The sequence below is a fragment of the Mytilus californianus genome, unplaced genomic scaffold, assembly GCF_021869535.1.
Source record: "Mytilus californianus isolate M0D057914Y unplaced genomic scaffold, xbMytCali1.0.p SCAF_3, whole genome shotgun sequence".
In the NCBI taxonomy this organism is placed as follows: Eukaryota; Metazoa; Mollusca; class Bivalvia; order Mytilida; family Mytilidae; genus Mytilus; species Mytilus californianus.
The window spans coordinates 79,466,301-79,487,325 of NW_026262679.1; the positions used below are offsets into that span (position 1 = coordinate 79,466,301).

Genomic DNA, 21,025 nt, shown 5'->3' on the forward strand with positions numbered 1-21,025 from the left:
TACAATGAATTTTTAACTGGTAGGGGACTATGTATTGCCATGCAATACTCTCAGAATGCTTGTTATTTGAGGGATACCATTTTTTCGTGGATTTCCTGGGTACATGTCAACCATGAATTTAGATGTTCAATGAATTACAAATTTTCTATAGGCTTTGTTTTCCTCAATACGGGAAAATAAATGATTCCACATACAGTTTGTTTACTGACTCAGAAATTGTTATTATAAATTATCTTTCAACAGACTTTACCAGTCAACTTAGTACAAAAGTAACAGTCTGAAATCCAAAAATTTGTGGTATTTTAACAACATAAAGCAAAAACCTGAATTTTGACAACATACTACACTGTTATGCTTTCAATGGTATGTGGACAGCTTGGAATTTATTAATTGATAGATTTATACTTAAATTAACTAATCTTTGCAAGCTCTTAAGTAATAAAAGTGTCAGTTGAAAATTGAATATGAATATGTTTAATATGGGGTTGTTCAGGTATACTTAGTATTAAAGCCATACATAACTTGTTCCATAGTGTAATTTTGTGATAGAATTACAACTTTTTATTTTCTTTTAATTTTTGGTAACTCCTTGTAAATAGACCATTGCATGTTAAGAATAATATTAATGTGTACATACCGAACTACTGGTATAGATTTCTTAATAAAAATATCTTTCAGTAGACTTTTTATGGAAGTAATTGTTGACACTGTCTGCCCCCTATACATATTTATTTTGATACATATATTATAAATATATGTAAATGAAGGTTGAAAGGGTGGTGAAGTTTTCTTTTATCAGAAATAAATGTAATCATGAATGTTAGGTTTGGCTGAGGTTGTGCAAAATATACATGAATGGAATATTTAGGTAAAAGTCCATCTGATATATATCACAGGGAAAAGTTTCATTCTATGATACAGATGTTCTCCTCCAACGTTTTGTTCTCCTCTCACGTTTTCTAGTTTTAATACCATAATATTTTATAACCTTTTTGGCTTTTCCCAGGCTATGGTTTAAAACTTTGTCAAACAACTCGATACATTTTCTTATCATACGCTTAATATGGAAAATTAAAAAACATTTTATTGAAAAACCAAAAATTCAAGTTTCTTTGAAATTAAACAGAAAAATCAAGCAATTCTCTTTATTTTCCATAATTTTGAAAAATAAAGATAAAGAATCTTTTGAAAAAGACCATTTATGATAATATTGTTGTTTTGAATTTAATACCTTTTATGCATGTTACACTATATATCAATATGTGTAAAGTGTTACATTTATTTTAAATTTAAACTATGAATTCAATGTTCTTTAACCATGTTATTGACATTTAAATTTTTTTCAACTTTTTTACTGTGTGTATATATATAGATTCTACCACTGCATCGAGTGTAATACGATATTTATCCACTCGAGACAGTTAAATTTAACAAATTAAAAACGCGAGGCTCGCCGAGCATTTTAAATATTTAAAATTTAACTGTCGAGAGTGGATAAATATCGTATTACACGAGATTTAGTGGTGGAATCTGTTTCTCCTAATGATTTTCAAACAATATGCAGGCAAACTTATTCCTTCTTTTCGAATGATCTGCAAAAAGATGTGTTCTTTCTATGTGACATCATCAGGCATGGTCGCCTTTTTTCATGCAGTCACAATAGGAAATTCAGAGGAAAGCAAGAAAATTTGACGTCATAATCGGATTTTAACCAATGAAGAACTGAGATCAAACATCCACACGTTGATTAAATTTTTTTTATACAATGGGTGCAGAAAGGGATAAATTGACGAAGAATTAGAGAAACTTTAATATATAGTATGCTTATTGTGTTTGTAAATTTATCTTGTTTAAAAAAAAAAGAAGATTACTATGTTGAGATACACAGGTACAAGTATTGTTCCAACAAATATGAATATCAGTAGATGTCATACTTTATCTAGCATATTAAAGTTTTAAATTTGAGACAGGAGTCTGAATTAAAATGAAAACTCAGGGGGGTAGATTTTTGGAAAGGTGTCATATCTTTTATTTATTCATATTAACAGCAGGCCTTGATCTTATGTTTATTATGAACTACCCTTGTCAGTAGATAGAATTACATCACTATAATTAGCATACAATAAGATAATAGGTAACATGCATAGGCACAGTAGGTTATTGTGTAGATAAAAATTGGATAACTGAAGAAATTTCTTTCACTTCAGCAATATTTTCAGCCATCTGTGTATACACATCAAGGTTAGATTTTGATCTTCTGTTTAAAAGGATGAGTTATTTCCCTTGATTGAATGGTTATTGTCTGATTAAATCAATTTCATGCTATTTACAATGTAAGATCAGTAAAGATAATGTTGTCTGTTTAATGTTTTTCTCTCTTTTACAGAAATGAATTAGAGACAATGGCAAGTAGGACCAATTCTTCTTCTGATGTATTTTATTCTGATGATGAATTTTCACCACATCTTCAGAACTTGTATTCTCCTGTGTCCAACTTCTCAATTAACTCATCAGAACTCAGTGGGCTCATGACTCCACAGAGAATGTGCTCCCAGGATGAAGAGGAGGATTACGCTCACATACAATTACCACCTCACCGAACAGGATCTAAAATACCTCCTGAACCGCCTGTTAGAACTTCTAGTGTGTCATCTGTGAGGTCCGACTACACTCAGCGGTCTTATCCGATGGCTTATGACCATGAACATAATTACAATTACGGGAATTATACGTTACAATATCCACATCATTACCATTACCAGCAACATTCTAGACGGAAAACTTGGTCCCCTAATGGTTTAAAATTAAGTATGTCTGGTGGTAACTACACTGGACGGTCAAGAAATTGTAGCAGTAGTGAATTACTGGACAATAACATCAGAACTAGAAAGTGTGGAAATGTTATTTATGAAGACCAAGAAAAGGGACCCCCTAAGTTGACCCCAGTTAGTGGAATGTTATCTAAGGTATAGTTTAAAGCTTTTTCAAAATTGTTTCAGCATTATCCAGCTAATTTTACATATGAATAGGGAATACTTCACACATGATTATTAAAATTCAGCCACTGGACACTAATATGAACATTTTCTTGTTTGAAATGTTTCACATTTTTCATGTCAGAGCCTTTTATTGCTGAATATAGGGTATGGGTTTTTCTCATTTTGAAGGTCATTCTGTTCAGTGACCTATAATCGCTTATGTCCATGTTATTTGAACTCTGGTGGAGTTTTGTCTCATAAGTGATCATATCACATCTCAGTATTTTTATATTGAAGGATGTGTTGACGTCAGACATTCTCCCAATATTAAGAAACTGACCTCAGTAAAACCTTAAGAAAATTTGTTTCTTTTTTTCCTTGCAAACTGTTTTTATGAATGTTGTTTAATTTGATTCATAAACTGTGAAAAAAAACTTTTAACATTACATTGAAATTGTTAGAAAATCTAATTTAATAGAAAGAAAGATAAAATGGGACATTAAAGTGGAATTAATTTATCATGGTTTTTAAACAAAACAGTAGTCTATTGTCAACTAGAGTATTATGAAGTTTTTATGGTCTGATTTTAAATCTAGACATTGTTATCTTTAACACACCTCTTACTGAGATAGATCACACATTAAAGTTAACAATTTAGCCATAAAATCTACATTTTATCCAAATTATTCTGTTGATTATGTACTTCAAAGGTTATGTGGACTACTGGGAGGTGATTTGACATTCAGTTGTCATGAGCACTTTGAAAACACACTTGTCTTGACTTTTTGTAAATTTTTGTTTGTTTAATAGTACAATTTGTTGTTACTTGGTTATATTTCAAATACCTTTTGAAATTGGTTGATTTTTATTTGTGAAATTGAAAAATGTTAATTTATATGATTTATTAAAATGAATAAATAAATCATTTTTATAGGAAAAATCTTTTTCAGAGCAGAAACAAGAACAATTACAACAATAAGGATGTACAAATTAGCTTATTTTTATTGACATTTAGCATAAATATTGCAAATATGAAAAAATTATAAGCAATGTTTCTAATTATTAAGATCAAAGAAGAATGCATGCACATTTTTGTACATATATATGGCCAGCAATAAAAAGCTTTGCATGATTCTATATCCATATAGAACATCCTTGATCAGTATATATTTTTCTCAGATTCTTTTTAAAAATATTTTCATTATCAGTCAAAAATAGTTCAATGTTAAAGTTTGCATATATATTGATTTGATTTTTGATTTTTGGTCTTTTAATGCCACTTTTAAGCACCCCTTTTGGGCTATTTCATGGCGGCCAGTTTTTATTGGTGGAGGAAGCCGGAGTGCCCGGAGAAAACCACGACCTTTGATAGGAAAACTGACAATCCTAGTCAATTAAGATTGGAGTCGAGTGCACCTGCACGAGTGGGATTTGAACTCACAACCTCAGTGTTGACTGGCTAGTGATTACAGTAGTAACTACTTAGACCACTCGGCCACCGAAGCCCCTGCATATATATTGATACTATTGTTTTGAAAGCAAGGATTTGTATATGACACTATACAAATCCTTGGTTTTAAATAAAAAAAAAAAAATTTTTTTTTCATTTGTATATAAGATAAGTATTTAATGCATCATAAAGTTTTTTATCACTGTATTTATTTTAAATTTGTATTCATGTCATTTTTAATGTTTTTGAAATGAATTTTGAATTTGAATTTATCGTAATCATATCATTTAAATTTGATGAATTTTAAACATTGAATTTAGTCGATATTGAAAAATATTTGTATTGTGTATCCTGTATGAATTTTTGATAGATATGTACTATGAATTGCATGATATATGTGTTTTTGTCACATAGTCAAATGATTTATGCATGTTGTTATCTATGTTGTATATATAGGTAAAGTAAATGGTATACATTTTGACATCAAAGGCTGAACAGGTACATGGAACCTTACATATTGTATGAAGATCATAAACAAGATCAAACCATTTATTTTTCTTTTATGAAAATGTTCACACTATGATGACATTTTGTTTTTCGATCAGGAAAGCTATGTTTGAGAACCCAGTTCTTGGCCTTGAACACTGTCAACATGAATCTCAATTATCATTTCTTCATTTGGAATATCAGCCAACACAATGAGGTTTCAGTTCAGACATAATTATTACCATTTTGAAGGCCAAATAGCTTTTGATTTTTATATACTGTGGATTCAGTTATTTTCGCAAATACCAATTTTAGAAAAACGAGTGAAAATTTAATTTTTATTGTGTATATATACTTTGATTTTTTGGTTTTAACAATTTCTGCATACAAGCCTTTGTGTTGTCTGCTTAATTTTGTAGTTAATAGTTACCCAGGAACCCAAAAATATTAATACCTCATGAATAATATTGAATATATTTCTTTCCAACCAAAACATTTGTAGCTTACAACTAACTTTTGAGAATTTACATCATTTCAGTTTTTCAGTTGAAGGCTTAAATAGATATTTTATGTGGAAAGGGAAATAACTCTAAAATGACAATCAACTTTTGCAGTGTTGGATTTCAGTAAATTCAGTAAAACTATTGAGGCAGTAAAACGGTTACATTCTTCATTGGTATATGATATCTGGATGATACAATGGGGTAATTCTACAAAAAATGTTAAACAGGAAACAATAAATAACAATAAACATCAAAGTTGTTTACAGGTACAATACACATAATTGTATACAATAATCTGATAATTATTGGAATGTCAGTTTCAGATGCTGTTTTGTTACATAGAATGTAGATTTTATTTGTTTTGTTGACTTTTTGTCTATTATCTTGTATTTTTGTAGGAAATACAGACTCTTTGTCTATTGTCTTGTATTTTTGTAGGATATGACATCTTCTTGTTAAACAATGTGTCTGCAAAAATTAATTTTATATCTATTACTGCAAATCCTTTATAAAGCTGGTAAATTTTTTTTATGATATGTATCATGTTTTTTGTCATGTAATCGTCTGTCTCTCATTGATATTGAAAGGTGCCAAAAACGTTAACCCTGACCAACAAATTTTCTTATTCATAAAATTTATATTTATAATTAAAACTGACATGACCTTAGTAATTTTTCTGTGTATGAAACTATTTTATAAATTTTATTATAAAAGATTGAAAATTCATTCGATATCAATACGAAATGAGTAAGCATTTTTAAAACAGATTTTCATCAATATATATTCCCCATTGACCTTTATCTTGATCAGTTTCATGCATTGATTATAAGCTATTGTTCATTTCAAGTGCATTACAAATAAAATAATATCAATTTTATACCAAAGATCATATCATTTACATAGAAAACATCATAAAAGAGGTTTATATTCATTTTTTTGTTTACCATTTAAATTCCTATTTTGAAAAAAAGAAGATCCTTTGATATTGATCCTTTTAATACACAAAAAAAACAATAAAAATTAAGTTTGCGCCTTTTTCAAATAAAATGATTATGATGTATAAAATCACACATAGACATGGAATAGTATATCTTAGGATTATAGTAGTAAGATAATTTCCTGATAACGAGAGGACAAATAAAGTGACTAATAAATGTCAAATAATATGGCACTCTGCCAGACCTATGTAGGTGTAGATTTCAGGTAGAATAGAAAAATTGTCTTTAAATGTCATAAGTTGTGGATGGACATTCGATGAGATCATAATTAGGCCGGTTTTTAAAACAATACCTGCTTGAATCATCTTATTATTAAAAAATATGATCACATGTTGAATAGAATGTTGTACCAGTATGGATGTTAATTTCACGGCTGTGAGTAATTTTTCATTTCTTGATGCATTGTTTGTTGCCAGTGTAAAATATGCAAATGATAATGTATTTTTTGTGTTAAGGATAACATGATTATTTTGATAACTTTTTAGACCGCAGGTTTTATGAATTTTATGCATACACTATTGCTTTGTAAGGGAATATTAAGTTTTTTGTATTTTTTAACGAATATGACTCAAGTCCGTTAACTTTTGTTCTTTTTTGTTGTCTCTTAGGTAGCGCACTACTTTCCAAAATTCAAAAAGTATGCATACACTGTTATTTTGTAAGGGAATATTGAATTTTTTGAGTTTTTTTGATTGAATAAGAGTTAAGTAGTTTTACTTTTGTTTTTTGTTTTTTTCTTTTGGTAAGACACAGCTTCCCTAATTTGAAAATGCTTATCCTTTGGCATAACTTGAACAAAAAATGTCATTCTAATCTCGGTTCATATACACTTTTCACTTTCTCAACCATTTTCACACTTTCATGACAAAATTAGTAACAGTTCATTAAAAAAATGTCACTAATTTTTGACAGAAACTAAGATTACTTAAAACAAAGTTATTATAGTATAAATCTCAGACAGAAATAAAATCTTAAGTGATTATTGACACATTATCTGTAAATCAAACGGATTAACTTTGAAATCAGATTACAATCAGAATTTAATCATTTTCTGTAGACAAAAACTGAATACTTTAAATTTTGTTAGATGTATTATTATGTCACAATTTTATGTCCATTTGAAGGAATTAATGTTGTGATTTTTTCCCTACGAAAGAGATTCTAGTGTATAGCTCATTTAATCTGATTTTTAGATTTGTACAAGTTCTGTGAATTTATAATTTGTACTTTGACAACATGTTGTGGAATTTTTTATAAATATTATTGATTTGCAACTTGAAATCTATAAAATGTGATGTAAACATGGTATATAGTCGCTTAAGTCTGCATTTTCATTTCCAAACATGAACTTTAGCGAGGTATGTAATTTATAAATTTTTTTACCTTCTAATTATTTTTAAATTACTAACTTCAAATTCTTGTGGATTTCCTGATATACGGTTTAAACAACAATAACAATAAAAACTTTAATTTAATGAAGTTTTGGTTCAAGAAATTGATTTTAAATGGGGTTTATTAGCAAAAAAAAAGATTGAAGATTTTTTCAAAAAAAATATACTTTATGATGAGTTAACGAGGTGAAGATTTTACAGGTGTGCATGTTTGTCAACTTCCAGGTGTAATTTGATGACATCAGTATTTGGACTTTGATTGAACTGGTCTGAATAATCTTGTCAATCTCTATACAAGATGACAAGATAAAATAATTTCTTGATTGTTCACTAAAATCAAGTACCATTAAGTATGCCCTTTCCATACTCTATAACTGATAATAGTATATTCACATTGTAGTTAATAAATTACATTTTTATATGGGTTAAGTAATGGCTGAATGTTACTTTGGAAATTTAGAAAATATCCGATTAAAAGCTTTACTTTTTCCTGTAAGTCTACAAAATATAATTTGTATAAAAAAAAAATTCATATTTTAACCACTACACATCATACAAATACTTATACAATATTAAAACTTCATTTTCACAATATGCAATGGAAATACTTGTCATTGATATCTATCTCCCATGGGTGGGGGGTCTCAACATGGGATTTTGGGTACAGTTATGCAGCTGGGATTTAAAAAACACCCCCATTCATATATTGAAATATTGTGAAATCCCTACCTATACATATATTTCACAGCGAAATCATAACCCATTCATATATTTATCAGCTGAAATAGTACCTATATGCATATACAAACTTGTGTCAATAATTTCAGCAGACGTGGAAATTTTAATGACAAAGAGTTTGGGAAATTCAGTGAAGATCGTTGCACAACAAACTGAAAAATTATGACCCATAGATATATCACTCACAATTGGTCAATTACTACCTATTGATATATTTCCTCAGTAAAATTGCACCCCATTGATATATTTGACGTTTCAAGAAAGGGACCCATTCCAGCGGCACATATGTATATACCTTCATATAGGAAGAGACCCCCCCCCCCCTCATGCATGTCCTCATTTTTGTATTGTTGACAAACCTGTGCTGGATGTAAGATTCAATGCACTGCTTTATTTTCAATATATTTTCATCGCTGAATATCAGTGTCAATATCAATATATTTTCATCGCTGAATATCAGTGTCGTATAATGTATTTGTCCTAATTTTTCATATCTCTCAAATGAGGCAAAATTCGTTTGGTTATTTACCAATGAAAATTTGTCTGTATTTAAATATTTAGGGAACTATATTATTACATGTCTAGATGTTAGACGAAATGTAAATTAATGTAAGTAATAACAATGATAATTGTAATGATTTTATGGTTCTGGTCCTGCCTGGAATTAAATGTATGTGATTTATATAGAATGGAGATAATAACATCTGTCTGAACTTTTTAATGTTTCATTTCAATGTATAAAAAAAAAATGTTTTTCTGTTACAAATCATGATGTATTGTTTTTATGTGTACATGTCTTGCTGGCCATCAAGGGCCCTTGATTGGAATAATAAATATTCTTATTCTTATTCTATAATGTATCTGGAATTAAAATGCTAGACATAGTGTGAGTCATGGATTCCAAAAAAAACTGTAGCATTGTCCAGACAAGTCTGGGAAATTATGTTCTCAGCCATTTGTTCTATTAACCTAAACCTGACATCTAACCTGGGTTTGCCATTTTAACATAATCCAGAAAAAAATTGAAGCTGATGCAATTTTTTTACCTGACTTTTTGCCCTAAACAGCCACACATTTCCGGTCATAAAAGTGAGTACCGGTACTATAAAAAGAAGCCCTGCTTTAATAACCCCTCATTGCAATTAAGCTTTAATTAGTTGTCAATGTATAAGAGGGCCATGCTTTCAAAATTGTAATAAGACAAGTTCACTGGTACTTATCAATACTTAAAATGAATGACCTTTGCTTTAAGGTTAAGTAGAAATATGAAGTATCACCTTTATAGACTGGTGATCCAGTGGGGGGTAATAACACTTGAACCCAATTAAACAAGACTTATTTAAGTTAGGCTCAAATGTACAGTAAGTAGCTCCTTGTCTTTCTTTGGATCGGTTCTTGTTATTCATTCATTTTTCTTACAACGAATTTGAAAGACTTTGAATATGAGTATAAATCTTGTTCATGTAAATACAGTGAAACCAGTAAAAGGCAAACTGTGTGTATGCAGAACTTTTGTATCAACATTCAGTGAATAATTTTCTAATTTAACCTGCATAAAGCAAATACCTGTCTAATTCAAACTAAATCCTCAATCCTAACTGGGTTCTTATCAGACAGATTTCACAGTACAAGGGAAAAAATTTGCAGAAGTTATGTTTGATTATATTAATTAGACACAAGACCATTAAATGTACATTTTGATTAGACTGGTCTCCAGAGATATTGTGTTGTGCATATGAAATACATCATGCAGAAAGTTATGATAATAACACATGGCTACGGAACAGGAAACTTTTTTCTTTATAAAATCAAATGTCTTAATCAAAAAGGAGGGTTTGTAGGAGATCTTTTGTCAAACATTTTTTCATAGTCATTTATGCTCTATGGGTCGAGTTTGTTGGTCTGTTCACATTTAAAGTTGTAATTAGCTTTTAATGGTAATTTTTCCCTAAACTCACATAGGAAATATTTTTCAAATACCAAGCAAAATATTCTAGCCAATTATAATGGCCTTACTCACACTATAAGTTGTAATTGGACATAGATTCCCTTTTTCAGACAGACAAATTTAGCACAAATTTCACTTTTTCTTTGTTTTTTCATTGTTTTTTGTCTTTGTTTATGTGTCAGTTTGGGTTTGTTTTGGGGGTTTTTCTTGGAGGGGGTGGGGGATCGAGGGGGATTTGGGTGCTTGTGGCTGCTGTGGACGTTTTTTCAATGCAAAGCTTTTGGCAATTCCTGTTATCCTTTATGTATAACCATATCGAAACAATTTGATAATGAAGAATTGCCAAGATTCTTTCCACATTTTACACCCTTTAAATATACTACATATGTCTAATACTGGTATTGGGGAAGAAAATAATTAGGTAAAAGAATTCTTTTATCAAGGATGTAGATGGTAGCTAATCATGCTGATTCATAGCATCCCTATTCTTAAGGGTAACTTATTATTATGCCTGTAGGCCATGTCACCTAAAAATTCAATCACATTAAAAAGTTCAGTTTTTAAAGTGATTAAAAAAGTAAAGTTCAAAGATGAAAAAAAGCTTTTAAGATAATCTTGAAACTCATTTGAATAGACATCTGTAGAGAGCCTCTCACCCCAATACACAACTCTGTATCAGACCATGTGTATTACAATAGGTAACAGACAGAAACTAGGACAGGATGAGTAAGGAGGCTTTTGATTCAGGTAACTTTTTATACCCATATTTTTAAAATGATAATGGTGTAAAAACACTTTTATGAAAAAAATGCTTAAGGTCAAGATTTTTTTGCTGATAATGAAGTTTTTTTGTTGTGTGAAATGTGAACAGGTCTAGAGGGGTTAGACATTTAACTTTGTAGGTTCATTCATCATGTCAAGTGTTCATTCTTTGACAGTTTTCCTTTATATTTATCAAAACAAATAATCATGTAAGGAAATACATTTTGTACTTGTATGTACTCTGTAGACTTAATAATGAAACCTAACAGAAGACTTTTACTGGTGTGTATCAATGTTTTTTATAATGTCACATTCAGGTTTGTTTGTAAGAATTGAATTTGTAACTTTATATACAGGGGTAGATTTAATTTTAAAAAAGAAATCATTTTGAAACTTTCAAAAGAAATAAAGAATGAAAGAAAATGTCATGTGCTCCTTATAAATCTTATAGATACTATTTTTGGACCATGTGTACTGACAGATTCATAAATAAGTTTAGTGATACAGTTTCTCTTCTTTTAACGATAGTGATAATTTTCCACTGTTGTTCATTAATATTCAAAAGGGGGAGGGGGAGATATATACTACTAAAACATCTCTAATTCCTGTGCAATAGTTCCTTATTTTTTTTAATTCCTTCATCAGAAACAGTGAAACACATAAGATTTTTTTACACAGATGAAACATTAGGAAAACATTTTACCATTTTAATTAGTTATATGATTTTCAATAAAAGTAGTTGGCTTTCATATACCTTAGTTTATAATTCTATTAAACTTGTTAAATGGTTAACATTTTTACCATACACTTATTTTATATTTATTTATGCAGAATTATTCCAATAATTTAATTTCTGGAACATTTTTGTTATCTTAACCTTAAACTTTACATGGAATTTAGATATTGCACAAGACCTGTAAATAGAAATATTTTATTTTGTTTTTTTGGCATGTTAATCTGTTATTCTGTCAAAGTTTGTACATTTCAATAGTCATTAATCACTGAAAATGACATTTCTAGAATTGTCTTTAATAAGGATGATCTTCTGCTCTTAATTAGAAGTGCACATGTGTTTGTCATAATTGTATAAGCATAATTAAAGTGTAGAAATATGAAAACCTATGCTAATTATGGCATGAATGTGAATAATTAACCTGATAAAATTCTCTTGATCTTAGTTCATCCAAGAAAATATGGTCCATTGTATGCCCATGTGTTTAAAAAAAGTCGTGTAAACCATAAAATGTACATATTTTTTATCATTTTTAAAGTTTTGTATAATACAAGAAAAGCTACTGAATACAGTGATGAATTGTTAGGAGTTTTTTTTTTTAAGGTCTACAAATCCCTCTTAATTTATCACTTTCATAGATCCAGAGTGGAAAATCTACCTCTAGGGAAAGTTTCCTTATAGGGAGATATTCTTTCACACTGCCTTTAATGATCTTTTTTTATGCTTTTTCAGATAAGCAATTAGATGTTTAGAAATGAGAACCTTTTAACATTTAAATAGATCATTAATGAATTATTTAGCTATAACAACACTTCAAGAAGCTTTCTGAGTACTATGCTGTATAAAGTGTAAACAAAAAATATTTTGACAATAACTTGCCAATTTTCCTACAGGACTAACAACTACTAATGTAAAGATTATTTTGGTCTTCATAGGTTGACTTCCAAACTCTTAAAAAAATATTAGTAGGCTCCATCTCATGTCTGAACGTCACTCTTGAGTGTTGACATCAATGCACTATGAATTTAACTTTTAAAGTTTAGTGCAGTTCGCATTAGAGATATACTTTAATCACATTTTTTTTAAATATCACTCTTTTAAACTTTTATCAAAGTGTAAGAAAAAACATATAAAACCTTGTCGTATTTGGATTGTGAAAATTTGACAGCTCTGTACCAGATGGAGACCAGAGGTGAAAGTTTTCTGAATGTGTTAGTTGCCATGTATGGTAAATTATATTTATACAAACATGGTAATCAGAACACTTTAACTTAAGAGAGAGAACTAAATATTTGGGAGATAACACTACAAAGTCAAAAGATTTTATGCTTGATCATGTGGAACCAGTTTTTGACAGATGGGCAAATCACTCAAGCATGATTTATAACAATGGTTTCTTAAGGCATATGGTTTATTTTTGTGTTTTATGTCAAATTGGGAACATTGCACAATATGAGCTATGAAGGTATAAACTTGTATATATATTTTTATATTTTTTGTATTGTGGTAAAATTTTTGTCCTACTTTAATACAAATATTTCATGCATGAATTGTGTAAATGTTTATTTTTGTTTTTATGTATATATATATATATTAATTTTGTGTTGATAAAAAAGGAAATGTTTACATATTTTATGTGTTTAAGTTTCAATATTGAAAATGCTGGTAATATTTTATATTCGAATATTTCTTATATTATATGGTTCATATTGCATGAATATTGTTTCGATTACATTTTTATATTGCACAAGTTGGTGAATACAGTATATTCTACAAGGGATAATATTCAGCAATATTCATGCATTAATCCTATTATTGTATAATAATAAAGCTTAAAAAACTGTATAAAACATATTTTGTCACTGATGACACCGACATTTTGATATGAGACAACTATCCACCAGAGTTCAAAGAACGAAGATATAAGCAATTATAGGTCACATGTATATAGTAGTCTCAGATTAATTGTAAATATTTTTAAAGTGTATCATAATTTTTGTGCTTTGTCATTAATAGATCCATTTTAATCCTTGTCTATTCTTATTATGATATTCTATACATTTTTATCTACGCTATATGAATTATGTAAAATTCTCTATAAAATGTTTGAATAGGGTGAAACACTCATTAATAACTTAATCTTCTATTACATAAAGTATTATAAATTTCAATGGCCAGTGTTTGTTTAATGAGATAAAACCTGCTTTACAAGGGGAGAAGAGATACATAAAAGTCCTGTCCAGCTAATTCAATTTTAGTCTATTTATCCATACATTAGGTGGACAATGGATTAACAAAAGACCAAGTTATAGATAACATTTTATACCTTGGGTCAAATAGCCTAAGTATTTGACACTCTGTTTAAGAAAACCAGATTCTTGTAAAGTTTATCAAAGGTAATTAACTCCCCAGGAGAATACAGGTATTTTATTTACCTGGGTCGATTTACCAATAGATGGGGGTAACCTGTGATTGATACTTTAAAAGGGTATAATTTCAACGGTCATTTATCATGTGGTGATTTGTACTCTAATTGCAACTGGTCAAACTTTATATGGTCAAGGGTTTTTTATTAGGTGAGTGGCATTATTTACTATAACATTTCGAACGAGCGAGGACTTAGTACTGTATATAGATAGTCGTTGGAAACAGTAAGAGTTTCTTTATTCATTAGTCAGTAAGCCACGATAATTAAAATGATAGGTGCTTAGTTTTTTAAAAGGAAAAACTATTGCCCATTTTACACTTTTTTTACAGTAATAAACTTTTAAAATGCAGTCAACAAAAAAGATAGGATAACTTTTTATGATATGTAAATCTTTTACAATCACCAATTAAGTTGAAAATGATCTTCTTATTGTATTGTATGAAATTTCACTTAATTATACTACAAGTCAACTTTTTGGCAGTTTAAGAACTAGTTTATATTTTTTTCTCACAAAGATAACCTATTTTTATTACAATGATTTAAATATCTATTGATTTATTTACTCAAAAGATTCAATAAATCTCTCTATCTGATAAATTCCCCTTCAATTGATGATTTTTTCTCATTGAAAACCTGCAATCAATAAGCCTCTTTTCAAAATCAGATAAAAATTTGAGGGATGAAATGATATATTGATTAAGCTACAGCTGATGAAATTTATCCCATCCAATGATATTTGTATATTACAAAGCCAGGTATGACCTCAATACATATGTTAATTAACCTGGCTTTGAACACCTTTGTCTTGACAGGTAAAATTTATGTCAAACCACATTATTATGTGATGGCATGACATCAGTTGTTATTTATTGAGAATTATTCAAATGCTTTAATTGTGTTGGATATACTTCAATAATAATCAGGTAAATTACTTTTCCTACCTATATGAAGTGATGTATTTTAAAACACCCACTTGATGCAGATTTTGGTACAACATGTGTTGCATATGTTCAGCAGCTGATTTGCATTTTTAAAGTTATATCTTTAAGCCATCGTTATCGATGCTTTATCAGTTACTGAAATGTTACATACTTTAAACTTATAAATTACAGCAATCATATGGTTGAAATAAATGCATATGTATGTTCAATCCCCCGAATGCTCTAAAAGTTACTGAAATGTTACATACTTACTTACAAATAACTGCAATCATATGGTTGAAATGAATGAATATATATGTTCAATCTAATACAACCCTGGGAAAGTGTTATAAGATTATTTATACTGCTGTACAAAGTGGTTTGAAGTTTTATTAGTCCAGAACTGGTCTATATAAAAATAAAAAGATGTGGTATGATTGCCAATGAGACACTCTCCACAAGAGACCAAATCATACAGAAATTAACAACTATAGGTCACCGTACGGCCTTTAATAATGAGCAAAGCCCATACCGCATAGTCAGCTATAAAAGGCCCAGAAATGACAAATGTAAAACAATTCAAACGAGAAAACTAACAACCTAATTTATGTACAAAATAATGAATGAAAAACAAATATGATATACAGCAACAAACGACAACCACTGAATTACAGGCATAGTATGAATATTTTTTAACACAATATCAAAATAAGGAGATATGGCATAATTATCCAATGAGGCAACTAGCCAATAAACAACATTTTAACCAGCTATAGCTGTGTATTGGGTGTTAGTCCAAATCCAAATACTGAATGGTTATATAAGTCCTTCAAACTTAGCTGTCAGATGATTTAACCAAGGCCAAATGTTCAAACTTAGTGGTCAGATGATTTTACCAAGGCCAAATGTGCATCATCACCTTGACAATCAAATCAGGGTCAGTTATGGTTTCACCTTGAGATTGTGATAATTGAGTAAATAATAATATTATGCATTTGATTAAACCTTGAGATAAGCTGAGAATTTGAAGTCACTATATGGGAAAGAAACTATATATTATGATCCAGAGTCACTCTGGGGAAAGTATACTATATATTATGTCCTAGAGTCACTCTGTAAGTTGTACATGATGTCAGTGGAACTATACTTCCTTGAACCCTGTGTAGGTTTCTGTTATGACAAAATTGTTTCATGTAAAATAAATGAGTAACCGGATCAAACATCTTGTAGGCTTGTCAAATACAAATATGTACAATCATTTCTTAGTCTTCAGTTTACCAATTACCTTTGCCATAAACTACAGAAAGGATATAATGAAGGTTTTTGTATACATTTTGAAAAACAGCATACTGTCAGAGAAAAGCTATATTTTGGGACTCTTATATATAAATATTTGAAAGCCTAATACAATATGTCAAGACAAATTATGCTCAGATGTGATGATTTAAAGCAGGGACAGTCTAGTCCCTATACTAGACTGTCCCTGTTTAAAGATACAATAGTGGTATGATACAACATTATCATTTATATAACAAGTACTTATTATATATGAAAAAATTATATTGTTGTATTTCAAATAGTATTGAATTTATTATTTTTTCTATTTGCAGTCACCTGCTAAAGGAATCATCAAGCCAATAGCATTTAAACCAGTTGTCATAGGTACAAACAGCTATATCAACAATGACAATATACCACATGATGGTCATGTGACAAGACATAATGGTGTTCACCAATCACCACATTCTGTCTTCATGGAAAGTGACCGATCTAGTAGTTTTTCTAGTGGGAGTGCAAAACATTTTTCTCCAGACAGACCAGACATATTTTCTGTGGGAAATGTGAGCCGTATTTCGTCAAGCCATATGGATGGTTATGTTGGGACTCCCTCCCCCAGTGACAGTGGGGTGGGGGAGTTAGAGGCCATGCTGAGAGAAAAGGATGCTGAAATAAACACATTACGAGAAGTAATGGACAAAAATGAGAGAGCCATATTCCAAGTGTACGATGAGAAAAAGAAATCATGGGCGAAAGAAATCCATGATATTAAAGGGGATTTTGACCAAAAGCTAAAGGTCATGCAAAGAAAAGCATATAAAACAGAACAAGTTTTGTCCCTACAGTCTTATAAATCTCAGCAAGAGCTGAAATCCACGCAACAAGAACTAGAAAAGGTGAAATTCGAAAATGACAATCTCAAAAAGAAAAATGATTGGATAGAAGCAAGATATTCCGACATGATGTCTTTACAAGGCAGAAATAGTTCACAAAGTTCCGACTTTCAGCATTCATTTGATGTGACAGATCTTCAAAACAAAGTGGAAGATCTTAATTCCAGTCTGGTTAAACAAACCGAAGACATACAATTATTACAATTTAGACTTCAGGAAAAAGAATGTGAAATTGCAGACAGGGAAATTGAACTCTCTAAAACATTCAAGGAAGTTGCAACTAAAACAGAGGAGGTCAAATCTCTAAAAGCAAATCTACGCAGAGTATCGGGAGATAGTGATATGGAATTAATGGATTCTAGTTTTTGTTCATGTGATAAAGAAATTCAAACAGAGTTTAGAAACACTGTTTCCTCTCCGAGTTCTGTAGGAATTAACTCCCCTTCATCTAGTGATAATCATTCAGACATTGCATTACTACGGCATGAAATTAAGGAATTACGTGAGGCATTACAAATTAAATCGGACAAGTTTGAAAAAGAACGAGAACAGTGGAAAGACGAGAAAAACAAAGTGATACGATATCAAAAACAGTTGCAGTTGAACTATTTACAAATGTACAACAAAAATCGTATGCTGGAGGCGGAAGTCGAACAGCTTACGTTAGATCTAGAGAACCGTGACATTAAACTAATGGCTATTAATGGTGGTGAAGAGTCAATGTGCTAGATATTATTGGTGCTATTTTAATTTTTTCATGTAGGATGATAAGTTGATAATAGTTTTTTTCAATTGATTGTTCTGGTTCAGTAGTAATTACCAGAAAGGAATTTTTATTGTTCAATTCTCATTGGTATGGCAATTTTAACGGAATTGATGAATAGAAAAAGCATAATAGCTTCCTTTATAAAGATATTAATATTCTAGGTGTTCAGATAAGCTACATTGAAGTATTTAAATTGATCAATTTTTTATATAGAATTCTATAGATTTATCTACAAAAAGCTGTAAAATATTGTTTGCTTGTGTAAATTCTGTTGCTCATCTCTTTTGAAAAAAAGTCTTTTTTGGCAGACTTGTAAGGCCACCTCAGGTACATTTGTGCATTTGGACAAAAGGCAAATTCTAATAAAAAAATGTACAAAATTTCAAGAGTCAGAATTTAGACCATTTTATAGATTCCTAGATTCTCATTCAACTTTTTTTTAACAAATTGGGGGAGGGGATTTTTATATTCTTATCAGGTAAAGTTGATATTAAAGTACACACACAATGGTTCAGTCAGAGTTTTAGTTAATCACTATGAAACTCTCTTGTCTCCTGCTTGTAATTTAAACTGAGTGTCTGGCTGTTCACCCATATACATACATGTATAAGAAACAGACAATTATTTTTTCTTGTTTAGTTTTAAAAAAGAAAAGTAGTTACGTATTGTTATTCATTAAAATCATTGTATATATAAAATATGTGCCAAATAATATATTTTGTGTGAAGGAATATAATGTAACAGCTTCAGTCAATTTTTTGATAACTCAAACTGGTATTAACTTTTGACTTCTTGTTCCTATTAATGTGTTAGTATTTCTATTACACATGAACATGTATGTTAAAACCGGGTAACAATACAACTGTTTGACCAATAGCATGATGAGCATGACAAATATTTTCTAATCTCATGTTCATTAGGAAAAATTATTATTTATGGTTAAGTTTTATCAAAAATTGAAGAAAAAAACATTTTGTTGAACAAACGCTAAAAACTGAATTACTATTGTTGATAAGTATCCTGATATTTCTGTCTTTTTAGTGAAGAGTATCAGAATGACCTAGATTAAGAAAAGGTTGCTGCATGTTTTTTTCGTTAGTCTCCATTTTTGACAACAAGATGCTTGTCATATACTGTTTTATAGTTCTAAATAATACATTATGTATGTTAAGAGATGACTGTTTTTGTCATCTTTACAGCTGTACATAAACTTTTTTTGTCAGTATTTATCTAGTCATGTGATAAGGGGAGTAACTCTAACTTACAATTGAGAATTATTAAGTGTATAGACTTGAAAAGTCTTCCATTATGATAATATTGTATAATTATATAAAAGTTAAAACACACATATGTCTTATATTACTTAACTGTCATATTTAAAGTGCAGAAAATTGCATGATATGTACCCAGTTTCTTTATCTTTTTGAATGGAATATATGGAGAAGGCATATTTTAAAATTATGTCCCTTGAATACTGCTTTCAATTGCAGTTGATATTTTGATACACAATGAAAAAAAAAGGAATTGACTACTTTACCAAGTTAAGAGATTCAAAAAGTTTTTTTTATAGAATATAAAGACTTCCTACAGTTTTATGATTGATCTATACAGTATGACAGCTAAATAAACAGCTGCAAATTTTACATGCATGTTTCAAAGGACAAAAAAGGAGCAGAAGATACACAGTGGACATTTAAAACTTATACCTGGGCACTTTATGCTGATTCCAATCAAACTAGATAAGCTAAGTCAAGAGCCTATTATTCAGTAGTTGTCAATGGTTGCTGTCTTTGCTTAGTTTGTTTTTCCGTTTGATGATTGATAATAAATCAGGACATTGGTTTTCCTTTTTAGAATTGTTTTATATTTTGTCATGCAAGGGATTTTTAACTGGATTTTCGAAGGAAAAATAGGTTATTGATTTAGGGATGTATGGTGGTTGGGTGGGCTCACGGGAGGGTGGCTGCCAAACAGGGTCCGTTCATTAACATGAAAACACTAACTAAATTTTTTTAAATTTAGATATGTTGTTTCCTGTGAAAAAAAATTTTCAGTCGTATACTGGTATCACGTTGTCGTCGTCTGCATCGTCCGAAGACATTTGGTTTCCAAACAATAACTTTAGTATATGTAAATAGAAATCTATGAAATTTAAATACAAGGTTTATAACCACAAAAGGAAGGTTGGGATTGATTTTGGGGGTTATGGTCCTAACAGTTTAGGAATTATGGGCCAAAAAGGGGCCCAAATAAGCATTTTTCTAGTTTCCAGACAATAACTTGTGGAAAGGTGTATAGATCTCTCTGAAATTAGACCACAAGTTTCCATACCACAAAGGGATGGTTAGGATTGGCTTTGAGGAGGGGGGGGTTATGGCTCAAACCGTTTAGGAATAAGGGGGAAAAAGGAGGAAAATAAGGGTTTCCTGGTTAATGGACAATTACTTTAAAGTACAATGTTATGTTTGGATTACCTCCCTTACACTGCTTTTAAATTATGTACAAAGAAATGTTGTATTGTCTTGAGGTGATTAGCTGTCAATTTATTTTTAGAAGTTAATATTAAAAATGCTGATTAAGGAATATTAATTTTAGCCATGATTATGTATGTCATTTTCTATTTTAAGACTTTTAAATGGGTAATTATGGTTGCAAACTCCATTGGAAATTTGAATTGAGATTATGACCATATCTTGAGGGAAAGATTTTATTTTTTTTTAAAGGGGGGGGGGGGGACAATTTTTTCTCATTTC

At 30.0% G+C, this 21,025-nt stretch overlaps 1 protein-coding gene across 4 annotated transcripts in view; it reads left to right on the forward strand.

The window, feature by feature from the left end:
• LOC127735133 (leucine zipper putative tumor suppressor 2 homolog) overlaps window positions 1-19,618 on the forward strand; it is a 46,875-nt gene extending 27,257 nt beyond the window's left edge. For all 4 annotated transcript variants that reach the window (XM_052245214.1, XM_052245215.1, XM_052245218.1 and 1 more), the window contains 2 exons: window positions 2,387-2,966; window positions 16,946-19,618. In XM_052245214.1, the coding sequence (XP_052101174.1) occupies window positions 2,387-2,966; window positions 16,946-18,235 (1,870 nt within the window). In that variant the 3' untranslated portion in view covers window positions 18,236-19,618. The remainder of the gene's footprint in view (window positions 1-2,386; window positions 2,967-16,945) is intronic.
• Window positions 19,619-21,025: the final 1,407 nt, after the last annotated feature.